At 55.8% G+C, this 11,830-nt stretch overlaps 5 protein-coding genes across 5 annotated transcripts; 2 read left to right on the plus strand and 3 right to left on the minus strand.

Annotated features, from left to right (window-relative positions):
* Window positions 1-4,875: 4,875 nt before the first annotated feature.
* KVR01_003138 (uncharacterized protein) lies at window positions 4,876-7,019 on the minus strand. The gene is made up of 5 exons (XM_044792543.1): window positions 6,815-7,019; window positions 6,711-6,751; window positions 5,830-6,654; window positions 5,566-5,768; window positions 4,876-5,377 (listed from the first exon to the last, which is right to left on the minus strand). The coding sequence occupies exons 1-5, from the start codon at window positions 6,863-6,865 to the stop codon at window positions 5,184-5,186; spliced, it is 1,314 nt and encodes a 437-aa protein (XP_044648153.1). The 5' UTR covers window positions 6,866-7,019; the 3' UTR covers window positions 4,876-5,183.
* A 49-nt stretch (window positions 7,020-7,068) lies between these two features.
* Window positions 7,069-8,273, plus strand: KVR01_003345 (uncharacterized protein). Its single transcript, XM_044793759.1, has 3 exons — window positions 7,069-7,500; window positions 7,552-7,763; window positions 7,813-8,273. The coding sequence occupies exons 1-3, from the start codon at window positions 7,248-7,250 to the stop codon at window positions 8,101-8,103; spliced, it is 756 nt and encodes a 251-aa protein (XP_044648360.1). The 5' UTR covers window positions 7,069-7,247; the 3' UTR covers window positions 8,104-8,273.
* Window positions 8,274-8,367: 94 nt separating this feature from the next.
* KVR01_002314 (uncharacterized protein) lies at window positions 8,368-8,755 on the minus strand (the record flags this gene model as incomplete). The annotated part of the gene is made up of 3 exons (XM_044793188.1): window positions 8,368-8,419; window positions 8,474-8,598; window positions 8,708-8,755. The coding sequence occupies 3 exons, from the start codon at window positions 8,753-8,755 to the stop codon at window positions 8,368-8,370; spliced, it is 225 nt and encodes a 74-aa protein (XP_044647329.1).
* A 273-nt stretch (window positions 8,756-9,028) lies between these two features.
* KVR01_002240 (uncharacterized protein) lies at window positions 9,029-11,734 on the plus strand. The gene is made up of 3 exons (XM_044791965.1): window positions 9,029-9,400; window positions 9,478-9,569; window positions 9,704-11,734. The coding sequence occupies exons 1-3, from the start codon at window positions 9,186-9,188 to the stop codon at window positions 10,276-10,278; spliced, it is 882 nt and encodes a 293-aa protein (XP_044647255.1). The 5' UTR covers window positions 9,029-9,185; the 3' UTR covers window positions 10,279-11,734.
* On the minus strand, window positions 10,516-11,475 carry KVR01_003348 (uncharacterized protein; the record flags this gene model as incomplete). The annotated part of the gene is made up of 1 exon (XM_044784202.1): window positions 10,516-11,475. One exon carries the CDS (start codon window positions 11,473-11,475, stop codon window positions 10,516-10,518), a length of 960 nt encoding a protein of 319 aa, XP_044648363.1.
* Window positions 11,735-11,830: the final 96 nt, after the last annotated feature.

Raw genomic sequence — 11,830 nt, forward strand, 5'->3', positions numbered from 1 at the left:
AACCCTGCCTTGCCTGCCAATTAGTTGCCCAAAGCGGAGATCACCCAGTAGGGACGAAGAAATCAACGAGGCGGGCCTATGTCTCAACCTCGGCCTCCAAGTGCAGGCATATGCAGTCAGGCATGCCCTGCTCTACCACTGTGTACTTGCCTAGCACGTTCGCCTAGCCATGTGACGACCGTGAAATTCTATTCAACCACGTCTCAGCCACGACTTTGAATCCTCTTTCACAGACGTCAGCTTATGGCGGGCCGCAGCCAAGAGAGAGACAGAGACGAGGTGGAAAAAAAGAAATTGCACACGGATTTGCAAGCATGTGGTAATCGCATGTCATCTATTCCTCGAGCTAGAAGGCCGAAACTTCCAAGCTACTGTACGTACGTGCAGCCGGTTCCCCTGCGGAGAGGACCAGCGTTGCACCGCTGCTGCAGCATGATGGCGACATGAGAAAAGTCCAGGGCCTAGAATATGCATATCTGAATGCAGGTACGGGGCCGGCAGCGACTACAGACGCCCGCAAAGCTAGCTGCTGCTATACTTGCACTGCATTGCATGTGGCCTGCCTCTCTCGTACCACAACCGTCCACGGCCCGCAAGGAACACTACTCGCATGCCTCGGAATACGAATGCAGAACGGGAACCAGGGCGACAAGTGCGTGTGTGTGTGTGTGTGTGTGTCTGCCTCGGTGCCGCTCTCAGCCCTTTCAGCCCCCCCCCCCAAACCCTTCCAGCCCTTCCAGCCTTACCCAACGGCCGACCGAAGAAGAGGGCACCACGACTCATGCCGAGAAAAGAACCCTGGTGTCCAATCCGGTTCCTATTATCTGCATTTGGGGGTGGTCTGCTGCCACACACACACACACCTACACATACACACGGTAGGTGGGATGGACGAACGAACGGCGGGCCCGGCCGATCGTTCGGAAGCCGTGGTCGTATTATTTATGCGCGGAGCCACGGTGAGTTGGCGCGCGCGTCTTGTCGCTTCTGGCGGGCCCTGACTGACAGGCTGGCTGGCTTCTTTTTTTCTTTTGCGTTCTATATTGCCCATTTTCTTTTCCTACGGGTGAGTTAATCAAAGAGCGCGCCCAGTTTGTGATCCTGCCTCCTGCAGCTGATGACGACTTCGTCATGTGTTCCATCTGCAGGACAGCCAGCCAGCCAGCCAGCTTACGTGCATGCATGCATGCAAGAGTTATGGGGGCCAACAAGCTCCCGTCGCCACACCGAACCGACCGACCGGTCAACCGCAAGAGAATGCGGTTATCGTGTTCGGCCCCTGCAGGCTGGCGTGGGGGGAGGTCGACTCCGACTCCGAGGTACTTGACAATGTGCGGGTTCTCAGCCTGGCCATTGTCTTGTCAGGTATATCGTACCCGCTACACACTCAAATATGCGAGGACCCTTTTCCACACGGGGACCACGACATCCGACTCAGGTTCCCAAGCCGATGGCCTGTTGTCGAATATGCAGGGCGGGTCCGGTCTGATCCCCGTTGCCATGCGCTGCACACGACTTGCCGCATGGAAGTTTTCCTCGTCATCTCACAGGGCGTTCGATACCGTCTGGAGTAGATTAAAATTTCCAACTGGGCGCAATCCACCCAACACCCCTAGTCCCCGAGTCTGGCCCATCGGGCTGCCGGGGCCCCAGCTGGGATGCAACTCCCATCTGCCCCCCTGTGCCGTCGGCGGGGACCAGCTCCCGGTCCCCTGTGCATCGATGTTGCCCGCGATCCGGAGCCCAAGGGCCCACACGTCAACCATGCTTTTTCTCTTTTTTTCTTTGGTGGTGCCTTGTCCTAACATGGGTTGCTTGCTCGTAGTCGTACTTTTTTTGAATTGTATTTTCATTCAACCCCACGTTCATGTTGGCGCCATGTCTGTGATTCTGACAGGTCACAATATAATTGTTTAAAATTTTAAAAATTTTGGGAGAAGCACTTTGACAAGTTCTGAAGCGAGTGCGGATAATTAACTATTGTTGTTCTCGAACCACCTAATAGTCCTTGACCTACATTCCTTCCAATAGTCCACTGGGACGCCAGTACTCTCGCCCCGCCATCCATTGAATCAATCCTAGGTGGAGCCCCCCTCAACTGACATGCCCTGAACACATGAATTCAATGCCACGAGGAGAGGGGGGCTATCCGGACGTCACCGCACGCACCACACCCTGGCAATTCATGTGTCGCCCTTGGCCGGGATACCCATATTGGGCAACGCCGGCACGTTGCGGGAAGCAACACACAGACGCCGCTGCTACTGCTGCTGGGCGAAGTATCCGGACAATCTTGAGAGACCGTATTTTTGTGTGCGGCCCCACCCCCGGCCCTTACAAATCCTGTATTCTGTGTCCCCAACGTCTGTGCTGGGTTGCCAGTGGGCATCACGGTATCAATGGCTCTAGCCTATCTGTGGTTGTGGGTTTCTGTTGTTGCAACATGGCCATGGCAAAAGGCAATTGGCAGGGCAGAATCAGGACAAGGGCAGGATAAGGGCTTATTAACTCGACTGCCAACCAACAGGATTCTCCCGGCCGCAAGCGCGGCGATAGACTCAACGCTCCCCCGGCTGCCGAACGTGATACTTTTTTCTCCCGCTCTTCTCAAGGCCGTCCTGTTCCCATTGCTCAGGAGCCGGTATTAAGCTCCGACACGCATATCTGCATGGCTTGGCTTTGTTCTCCCCGTTCAATAGCGGCGCACACCTTCGATGCGAGCAGCCGGCTTTGTCCGCGTCCCTCCCTCACGATGAGACAGGACACCGAAGTCAGAAAATATTCTCCGGTCTGCGCGTGATCGATCGCTCTTCTTGTCCGTCCACATCACATGTGCAGGGAATTTTCTTGGACTGTAGACCGAGTCCATCCATCCTGTCCAGTCACCAGGCCTTCCTGCGTGTGTCTTGCCCAGGTTCGGCCACAGTTTCGTTTCTCCCGTTGCTCATCAAAGGCATAGGCGATTACGTGGACATTGTGCAACCACGGGGCTTGGGGGTGTTGCGGTGAGTGTGAGGCATCATGACAAATTCCCCCCCTTCTTGCCTCATGCGCAACATACAGATACCAACCAAAACCCACACACCCACGCGAGGCCGAAGGGGCCTTGTCGCGCATCACGGGGAGCCCAGGCTCTGGGTTGGTTGGGTCTTATGCCAATGCGGCCCTGCCTATGCCCCCCCCCCACCCTTTCGAGCAGGTGGGTGTAATAAGAACATTCCCTTGCCCGATGCAGCAATCTTGCGCAGCAATGGCACGGTCGGATCTGAGCTGGCCCGCGCAAACATGAAACCCGCGAACATTCAAGGCCCCGAGGTCTGGTTGCCCGCCCCCCGGGGATCATGAAACAGTGACGGCTGCCCGGGGGGGTCTGACTGGCTGGCTTGCTTGGTTGCTTGCCTGTGCTTGCTTTCCCTTTTCCTGCTTCTTGTGTTTAAGTGAGTCTGTTCGTTGCCTTGAGGCTCTGCGCCGATCGATGGGACTCCCCGCCTCCCACCCCCCCGTGCGTGGAGAAAGACAAGACGTTGCTCCATCCGTACCTGACAGCCAGTCCCCCCACCACCCCTGGGGACTTGGACGTCCTGCCTGCTCTGATCGAACATTCCGCCTGAAAGTCTGGGCATGTTAACCAGGTCGCATTTATTTGGGCATACTTGGGCTTGGCTTGTGACGTCGATATGACCTCACCTCGCATTTTGACAGCCAGACTGAGCTTGGTTTCGTACATATGTACAGAATTTATTCTTTACATTAAAAGGTTTTGAAGAGCACGAATCGCGAGCATGCAAGTCATGAGCTCACAAGCAGCCTCGGCACCATAGAATTAATTACATCGGCATAAAGTAGAAGGCTAATAATAAGTCTTTGAGCTCCACAATATAGCTCCTCAGCCTGCGGAGAGACATAATCCAAGCTCCAGGCCCGCGGCATTTCAGATAGGGTTTCTTCAACGTCGACATCACCGTGCAAAACTCTGACAACATGCACTGGACTGAAAAACTTTCTCTGGAGGGAAACGCCTCGAAAGGACAAAATGCCAACAGGTATTCGTAGCAGAGACTGTGATGCCGTTTGCGACCATGGCGATGGACAGATACTAGTATTCATCAGGACTTGTTTTGAGACTACCATGACAGCACTGAGTTTGATGCTCTCGTCGGCTGTCACTCAGTGGGCGCCCCGCTGGTCCACAAGAATACAAGAAGCAACTCAAACAAATCAGTGAATTATTTCAGCCTGATTGATTGTCTCGGGCAGGGGATGGTATCTTGAAGTGAATTGAATAGCCAGAGACAACACATAAGTTACCACAGGAGACAAGAGCAACTTGGAACGGCCAGCTCGATATTTAGAACAAAGTCAGCTTGGATTGAAAAACTCATCAACACTGAGAAAGAAAATATTACTTGCACGTCACCAAAACCGAAAATCCACTTCAACTCCATGAGGAATCCAAATGTAATAAAAGAGCTCTTGCTATCATAATTTGCATTGTAAGATACCATTCAATTTTGAGACATAGCCCACTTGTTAATTCCCAGTCTACAATCCAAGCTTGTCTCAAAATATTGTGGCTCACTGACAGGACATGTCTTCTTCCAGGTCCTGAGCGTTTACCACTGTATGAAGGCGCCGCATACATTTTATATGTATGGGGATTAAAAACGAAACCACTTCATCCAGACCACACCGGCTCTGAAAGATAAAAGAACGGTTCAGGCACTGCAGTGAAACTTTCAAGTTTGAGGCCTGGCTTCATACAAGGAAGAACAAGCTGGCAAGCATTGGAATAAGTGCGGATTGAGACTCTTCAACTTTTGAAACGTCGATGTAGCGAGAGCCACGAAACTTGAAGGTGGTTCTTGTTTATGTCAGTGAGTACAAATTGCTGACATATGTATTGAGAATAATACTAGTCGAACACACAGACGCACAACTGTACCAGAGTTGCATAAAGCATCATGCTAGGTGATGCTATTAGTGCCGAAGTCTATCTCGGAGATCTACATGAGCATCATGAATAACGATCGCAGAATGCCATTCCCCGGCAGAGGCTCTGATGCCCAGGGGTTTCTTTGTGCGGCACGTCCCTTCAATGCGTCTCATGGTGGGCGCAGAAAACGGTCGCCCGTGGAGATCAGAACAACCTTGCTTGTCCCGAGACTTTTCCAAACAGCACGCCGTCAAGCAGAAGGCCGCTGCATTGCTGTCACGAGTGCGGTCCGATCGCTCCACTCAAACCATCCGGCTCGTTCGAATGGCAGTATGGACTTTGACCGGCAGCCGAACCGTAGCCTCCACAGCCTCTGTTCCGCGCACACGAACAGCTCTCGTCGCGTGTCATCCTGGCGGCCAAAGCAGAAACTAGTGACACCACCTGGTTATATCAGAAATATGTCAGTATATCATGTATCTTGCGCATAGTGGGAACTCATGGTCGTCTGACTATATTTCTCAAGAAAGCGATGGGGCAAGGTAGACAGCATTGCATCTCGCCACGGTCCTAGACCACTTGCCAGAGGATATAGGGGCAAATCAACTATAGTCAGGTTTCGTTGTACTTACCAGGTATCTCCACAACAGCCTGCAGCATACCACCCGAATTCCAAATTTCTATACCGCCAGAGCACCCAGCGTACACAAAGTCGTTCGCGCCGCATCTCACGCTGGTCGGTATGCCCGTGGTGGGCACGGCAAAGACGCGCTTGTTAGCGAGGAAGGGGGAGCCAGACCTTGTCACCACATCAAATGCGTAGATGGCCGATTCCCTATCATCATGTCAGCCACAACTCTGCGAGCCACCCAAGGTTCAGGTGCGTGTAGCTTTACCGTGGGGGTCCCACACCGCCCTCGCCCTCGCCCTCGGCCACACCGGCATCAGTGATATACACCGTGCTCTCATCCCCACTAAATGCAATGCCTCCAGGCCGAGCCAGCCCGTCAGCCACGACGCGCAGGTCATCCGACTCCGGGTGGAACCGGTACACCCTGCAGGGCAGCAGCGGCCGGGGGCGGAAGCCCTGCTCGAAGCCCTCGCACGGGTCTGTGAACCACAGCGCGCCGTCGCGCGAGGAGACGGCGACGTCGTGGGGCGAGTTGAAGCGCCGGCCGTAGAAGCCCGCGACCAGCGCCTCGGGCGGCTTGCCCCTCCGCATGAAGTACAGGCCCCCCGTGCTCTCCTCGCCCAGGCTGCCCTGCGAGCAGAAGACCATGCTGCCGCTGCCGCCGCCGCCGTACCGCACCCCGCCGGCCGGCATGGCCATACTCTGCGGGGGGCGGAGTTTCTGCCACTCTACGGAGATGACGTCGTCGTCGCTGCCGCCGACCGGGTCGTCATCGTCCTCATCCCACTGCCCGCCGCTGCTCTCGGGCTTCCCCCTGCGGCGCAGGTTCACCCGCGAGATGAGCACGACGGGCAGCGCGCTGCTGCTGGTGGTCTGCAGCAGCCCGGAGGTGACGTACAGCTCGTCGTGCTCCGGGACGTAGATGCAGGCCTGGTGGAACAGCGGGTTGCGGGACGTCTCGGACGTGGAGAGCAGGAGGGAGTACCGGCAGCGCGGGTCGAACGCCGTCCCGGATGTTGGCTGGTAGAGTGAGATGACCGGGTCGCCGTCCTTGTGCGAGGCCGCGTTTGGTCCCTGGAGGGGTGTGGCACTGTTGGGGGCAGGTGGTCAGCGATTGCGCCCTGGTGCGGTTTTGGATAGACAGACAGGCGTGTTGTAAGCCGGCCGGATCCTCTGAACTTGACTAGCTGTTGGTGGTGTTAACCATTTGATCCTCCGCAGTCTGACTGTTTGTCTCGGAGGAGACACACCTGGACCGGTGTTGCAGCAACCTCGATGTCTGAAACGGTGATAGACGTCATTGCTCGCAAATATAGCTCAAAGCTGATTGTTGTCTAAACAGGAGGTTGGAGTGTACAAGTCCGGCGCTGTCAGCTGGCAGGGGCCGAGCAGACTCGGCTCCGGAGATAAACTGGGTGGACGGAACGGCGCGTGAGACCGGACATGACCCTCACCAACCGCAGCCTTTCTTTTTGATTCTGAGACTTGACTGAGAACGGGACTAGTTCTAGTAAATTGAAATGATATACGCGAGCCCTTATGTCCGAGAAACCATGTTTTGAACCTGAAATTGCCCGAATCAATATTGTATGAACCAACGTCTTTTCGTACTTGGTATCCTATCAAAAAGACATCTGGTGGGTACCTTTCTCAACAATCTAACTGCGTAGAGTGCTTGGGAACATGACTATCATCTTTGTCACAGGAGCGAACCGTGGTATTGGCTTCGCCATCGTGCAAGCAGCGGCGGGCAGGATCCTAGAAGCAACCTTTATCCTCGGCTGCCGTTCTCTGGAAGCAGGGCAGGAGGCTGCACGGAACCTTCACCGGATAAGTCCCAAGGCCACATTCGACGTTGTCCGAATAGACATTGAGGACGATGACAGTATCCTCGCAGCAGTGGACACCATCGCTGAGCAGTATGGAAAGTTAGATGGTCAGTTACACCGGTGCTGACTATAGTGCTGGAGACTGATGACTCGCGAAGTTCTCATCAACAACGCTGCCGCTGTCAGCCATCCAAAGTCTCAAGACCTGCAAGATATTCGGGCCAATCTCAACACCGTCTTCAACAATGCCGTCACATCGCCTGCCATGGTCACCAGGGCATTTCTGCCCTTGCTGCGGAACAGCCATTTTCCAAGGGTAATCATGAATTCAAGCGCTCGAGGAAGCCTGGAGAGAACAGCCAGCAGAAAGGTACGAATCACAGATACACTCTCAACGGCACCAGGCTGAACAGTACTAGCTTCCGCCGCCCAAGTCCGTAGATTACAATATCGCAAAGGCAGGCTTGAACATGTTGACCTTGCTGCTGCAACTGCTGGACGAGTCGGGTGTCGGAGAGGAAGAAAGGATCTGCTTCTGGGCAGTCAGCCCGGGACACACCAGGACCGGCTTCAACAACTTCATGGGGGCCAAAGATCCCCTGGACTCGGCTGAAGCGTTCGCGCGGCTGCTCCAAGCTGACAGAGGCGAGGTCCCGGCGGGTACGTTTTGGGAGTTTGAAGAAGGACAATTCAGAGCTGTGCCATGGTAGCCCTAGTATGATGCATCTGGTGTGCGGTTCGTAATCGAGAAATACAGTTCGAGTTGCCGGCCTTGTTGGGCACATCGTGACCACGACCCCGAGCTTGCATGAATAGAGCGACTGCACAGCCTCAGTGGGAGAGGTCGCAGACAGTATTCTGGCACGGATGTCTCTTTCAATTGCCTAGTACCTGTCCCGTCTATAAGTGTACAGTTGGACCCAGAAAAAGGCATCTGAGATTCACGAGTCCCCTCATCACATGTCCGCCGCGGTCTAGTGCTTGTCTTTCGCCTTCGAATCCGCCTCTGCTTGGTCCATGAATTGCCTACAAGGTTGTCAGTGGCTGAGAGTAGACATCCGGGCATGTGGGCTCAAGTACTTGATGAAGTCGGCCTCTTCGTTGCTGGATGCGTTGATGGGAGGGGTCTGGGTCGCGGCCTTGCTGCCACCACCAAGAGCGAGCTTGCTACCGCCGAAGAGGGCGGCCAGGACACCCATGGCGAGCTGTCATACAACACAATTAGTTCAGACATCGTCAATTGGGTTCGGGAACCAGTTGGTTGCGGCCGCCGCGAGGTCGGAGGAAATCGGAGGGGAAGACGCGGGCACTGACGTAGTGGGAGCCGACACGGGCGCCGAAAACGTTGTAGTACTGAACCATCTTGAATTTGGGATCGGGGCCGGACTTCGCGATGGGTCGGTCGGGGGTGTGTGAGGTGTTGTCGGGGGGAAGCTATTCGTGCTCGGCGTAGAGAAACGACGCAACGGCTCAATGGAACAAGCTCCCCTGCGGCTGCTGAATTTGCGGCTGCCTCAGGCAAGAACGGCGGGTAATAGCCGCCAGAGATCGGGTACCTGGGTACCTGTGGAGAGATAAGATCCAAGCGCGCAGGAGTCCCCACCCGAGCTCTCCGGGGTGGAACCGTGGAAGCATGCAGAAGGCGACGTCATGTTCCATTCTTCGTCTTATGGGGAATTGAATTGCTGCATCTTCACGCGCCACCGACCCAAGTAGTTCCGACGTCGCCAATTCATATTACTGAGCAGACCCAGCATCCCTTTTTGCTACATTCAAACCGCCGTCTCTCACAATGTGGTGGGGAAAAGGCTCAGACAAGGATTCCAAGGCGCCGCCCAAGGAGGACGCCTCAGCTGCAGAGCCAGGCAAGAAGAGCAATGCTCCACAAGCTGCTCCATTCGACCCAGATAAGCTTCCAAAGCGCGAGAAGCTGCCGCCTGCGCTGCAGAAGATAGTCGACAGGCAAGACAAAGACGAAAATTGGTATGACGAGATCGTGGATGGCTAGTAAGCCCAGCCTCTCCATGCACTTGCCCCTGACTTCGCAGTGCTTGGACGGCTGACATCGACTTTATCGCTTGAAGTGCGCCAGAATCGACAGAGTCCAACGTTCGATTTGCCGGTTATGCTGCACGTGTTCGGACGATACTGCTTTCTGCTCATCGCTACGTCGCGTGTACGTATCCACCCAATTTAGAAGCCAACTTGGGTCTTGCGATCTGCAACTTCAGCCATTGGTGCTTTAAGGCAGTCTTTGCTTGTGTCTTTCGACTGGCTCACATTTAACATTTACTAACTTTACACATCTAGACACATCTGACATAGGAGAATCATTTCGGCCGGTCGCACATCCATGGCTGGTCCGTGGCGCATACGGAGTCAGTTGGGCTTACATCCTCGGCGACGTGTCTTATGAAGGATACAAAGCATATCTACACAACCAGCGGACGCTGAACCCACAGGCGGAATTTTCAGAGAGCCAGCAGAAGCTCACAGGCCTGGATGCAGTCGGCGCTGCGGATGCCCAGCCAAAGTCGGTCCCTCCACTTGAGAACTACAAGACGGTCATGGCACAGCGAGCTATCTTCCAGAGCGTGGCAAGTATGGGTCTGCCTGCCTTCACAATTCACAGTGTAGTCAGGTACAGCGGGAGAGCGCTCAAGGATGTCAAGAACAAGACGATACGGACCTGGGGTCCGATCGGCTTGGGCCTTGCTGTCGTCCCCTTCCTCCCGACCCTCTTTGATCAACCCGTAGAAAACGCTGTGGAGTGGATATTCCACAAGGGCTTCGCGACTATGGGTGGGCATGACGCAGTAGGTGCTGCGCCTACGATGGGCAGGGAAAAAGCCTTGTCCACGAAGCCCAAGGAGAAGGAACTGTAGATATTGGTGGCTGCGAGAACAAACACGCTGCTCCCTCCCGGTACGAGGTGTGCTTAAACACTTCTTCTTCTCTCGCGCATGTATTACAATTCTAAATAGACGATGAATTCACGTAATCTAGTCATGTATTCTGTTTGTCCGGCAAAAGTCGCTTATGGACATGCTCAAAACCTATCTCCCGATATCCGACCAAAACCCAACGCCGACGCTATGAGATTGTCCCGTCTGCCGGTGACTTTATAGATCAATCAAATCAGGCACCAGCGGTCCAACATTGCGTAAAAGCACAATGGTATTGCCCGAGACAAGCGCAGCCCCCACCTTCTCGCTGTAATCCAACACCCGTCCACCTTCGACGTGGAACACCCTCAGCGTATCCCGCTCCTTCTCAGACTTGTTGTTGATATTCTCGACCTGCAGGCTCTTCGCAGCGGCGTCCAGGACCCGTCCCACGACCCAGTCCTTGGAGTAGAAGAACTGGCCCTTGGGTGTCTTGGCCGTCGGCGAGGCGGCCTCAGCCTCGACGAACAGGTACACCCTCTTCTCGGGCGCCAGCTTCTCGTCGCCCTTGGCGGTCTTCTTGAGGTTGTTGACGGCGACGAGGCGCTGCGAGGCAGACGTGGGCTTCGGCTTAGGGAGCGCGCGCGTGGCCGCCTCGGTGGCCGCCTCGCGCTTCGCGGCGCCCCACAGCCTCAGCTTCTGCAGCGCCGACTTGGCCTTGTCGGCGGCCTGCGAGCCCGGGCGCGCGCCGAGGGGCACCAGCTTGTCGCAGTCGTGCTCCTCCTTGAGCCGGTGCTTGAGGCAGTAGTCGCGGTTGCACCCCTGGCAGTGGACGCCGGGCACCAGGCTCGTGCCGACGGTGGTCTTGCAGTCGGGCGACGCGCAGGGCTTCTGCGACACGTGGTCCCGCAGCTGCTTGCCGTCGCCGGCGCTGGGCCGGGCCAGCTGGGCGAGCCGCTTGCGCTCGGCCCAGGCGCCCTCCTTGGCGCACTTGTGGGCCGACTCGGTGCGGTGGTCGAGGCAGAAGGTCTTCTCGCATGACTGGCAGTAGAAGGGGAGGAAGTCGAGCTGGTTGCAGTACTCGGCCTCGCAGTGCTTGCCGATGAGGGTGGCGTCGGCGTATTGGGAGCGGTCGACGTCGGTCATGTTCACGTACGAGGTCTCCTGGCCCTCGGAGGATGCGGATCGGTTTGCCATGGCGGCGGCGGGCGGGCCGGCGAGGGCGTCGTCGTGCGTCTCTTAAAGAGGAGTTCGAGGTGGGTTTGGAGGCAGGCAGACGTGCCCACGTCAGTTGGATGACCAATTCGGCACGGCTCGGCACGGCACCTCTGGGTCCAGCAGGGCGTGGCCAAATGTGAAGTCGTGGGAGGAAAGATAATAATACCACCTGGGCAGTTAGGCAAAAGGGGGTTGCGAGGCTGTGACGCTGCGGCTGGCGTTGACATGGGGCTTCCCCGCCGAGTGCCGACTTCCAGGCCTTTCCAGGATCTTCAGGGTCCTGCTGGGCTGGGGCAAGATTGGTAAGCTATAGGCTGTAGGGCTGATCGTGGGC

The sequence above is a fragment of the Diaporthe batatas genome (assembly GCF_019321695.1).
Source record: "Diaporthe batatas strain CRI 302-4 chromosome Unknown Contig00003, whole genome shotgun sequence".
NCBI classification, from domain to species: Eukaryota; Fungi; Ascomycota; class Sordariomycetes; order Diaporthales; family Diaporthaceae; genus Diaporthe; species Diaporthe batatas.

Excerpts from the sequence above, each read along its gene's own strand:
- KVR01_003138 (XM_044792543.1), bottom strand. The coding sequence starts at position 6,865 with ATGACGTCTATCACCGTTTCAGACATCGAGGTTGCTGCAACACCGGTC. Across the intron at positions 6,752-6,814 it reads TTGCTGCAACACCGGTCCAG|CTAGTCAAGTTCAGAGGATC; the intron begins GTGTGTCTCCTC and ends CACCACCAACAG. Across the intron at positions 5,378-5,565 it reads GGCTGTTGTGGAGATACCTG|GTGGTGTCACTAGTTTCTGC; the intron begins GTAAGTACAACG and ends TGATATAACCAG.
- KVR01_003345 (XM_044793759.1), top strand. The coding sequence starts at position 7,248 with ATGACTATCATCTTTGTCACAGGAGCGAACCGTGGTATTGGCTTCGCC. Across the intron at positions 7,501-7,551 it reads GCAGTATGGAAAGTTAGATG|TTCTCATCAACAACGCTGCC; the intron begins GTCAGTTACACC and ends TGACTCGCGAAG. Across the intron at positions 7,764-7,812 it reads AGAGAACAGCCAGCAGAAAG|CTTCCGCCGCCCAAGTCCGT; the intron begins GTACGAATCACA and ends GAACAGTACTAG.
- KVR01_002240 (XM_044791965.1), top strand. The coding sequence starts at position 9,186 with ATGTGGTGGGGAAAAGGCTCAGACAAGGATTCCAAGGCGCCGCCCAAG. Across the intron at positions 9,401-9,477 it reads GACGAGATCGTGGATGGCTA|TGCGCCAGAATCGACAGAGT; the intron begins GTAAGCCCAGCC and ends TATCGCTTGAAG. Across the intron at positions 9,570-9,703 it reads TGCTCATCGCTACGTCGCGT|ACACATCTGACATAGGAGAA; the intron begins GTACGTATCCAC and ends TTACACATCTAG.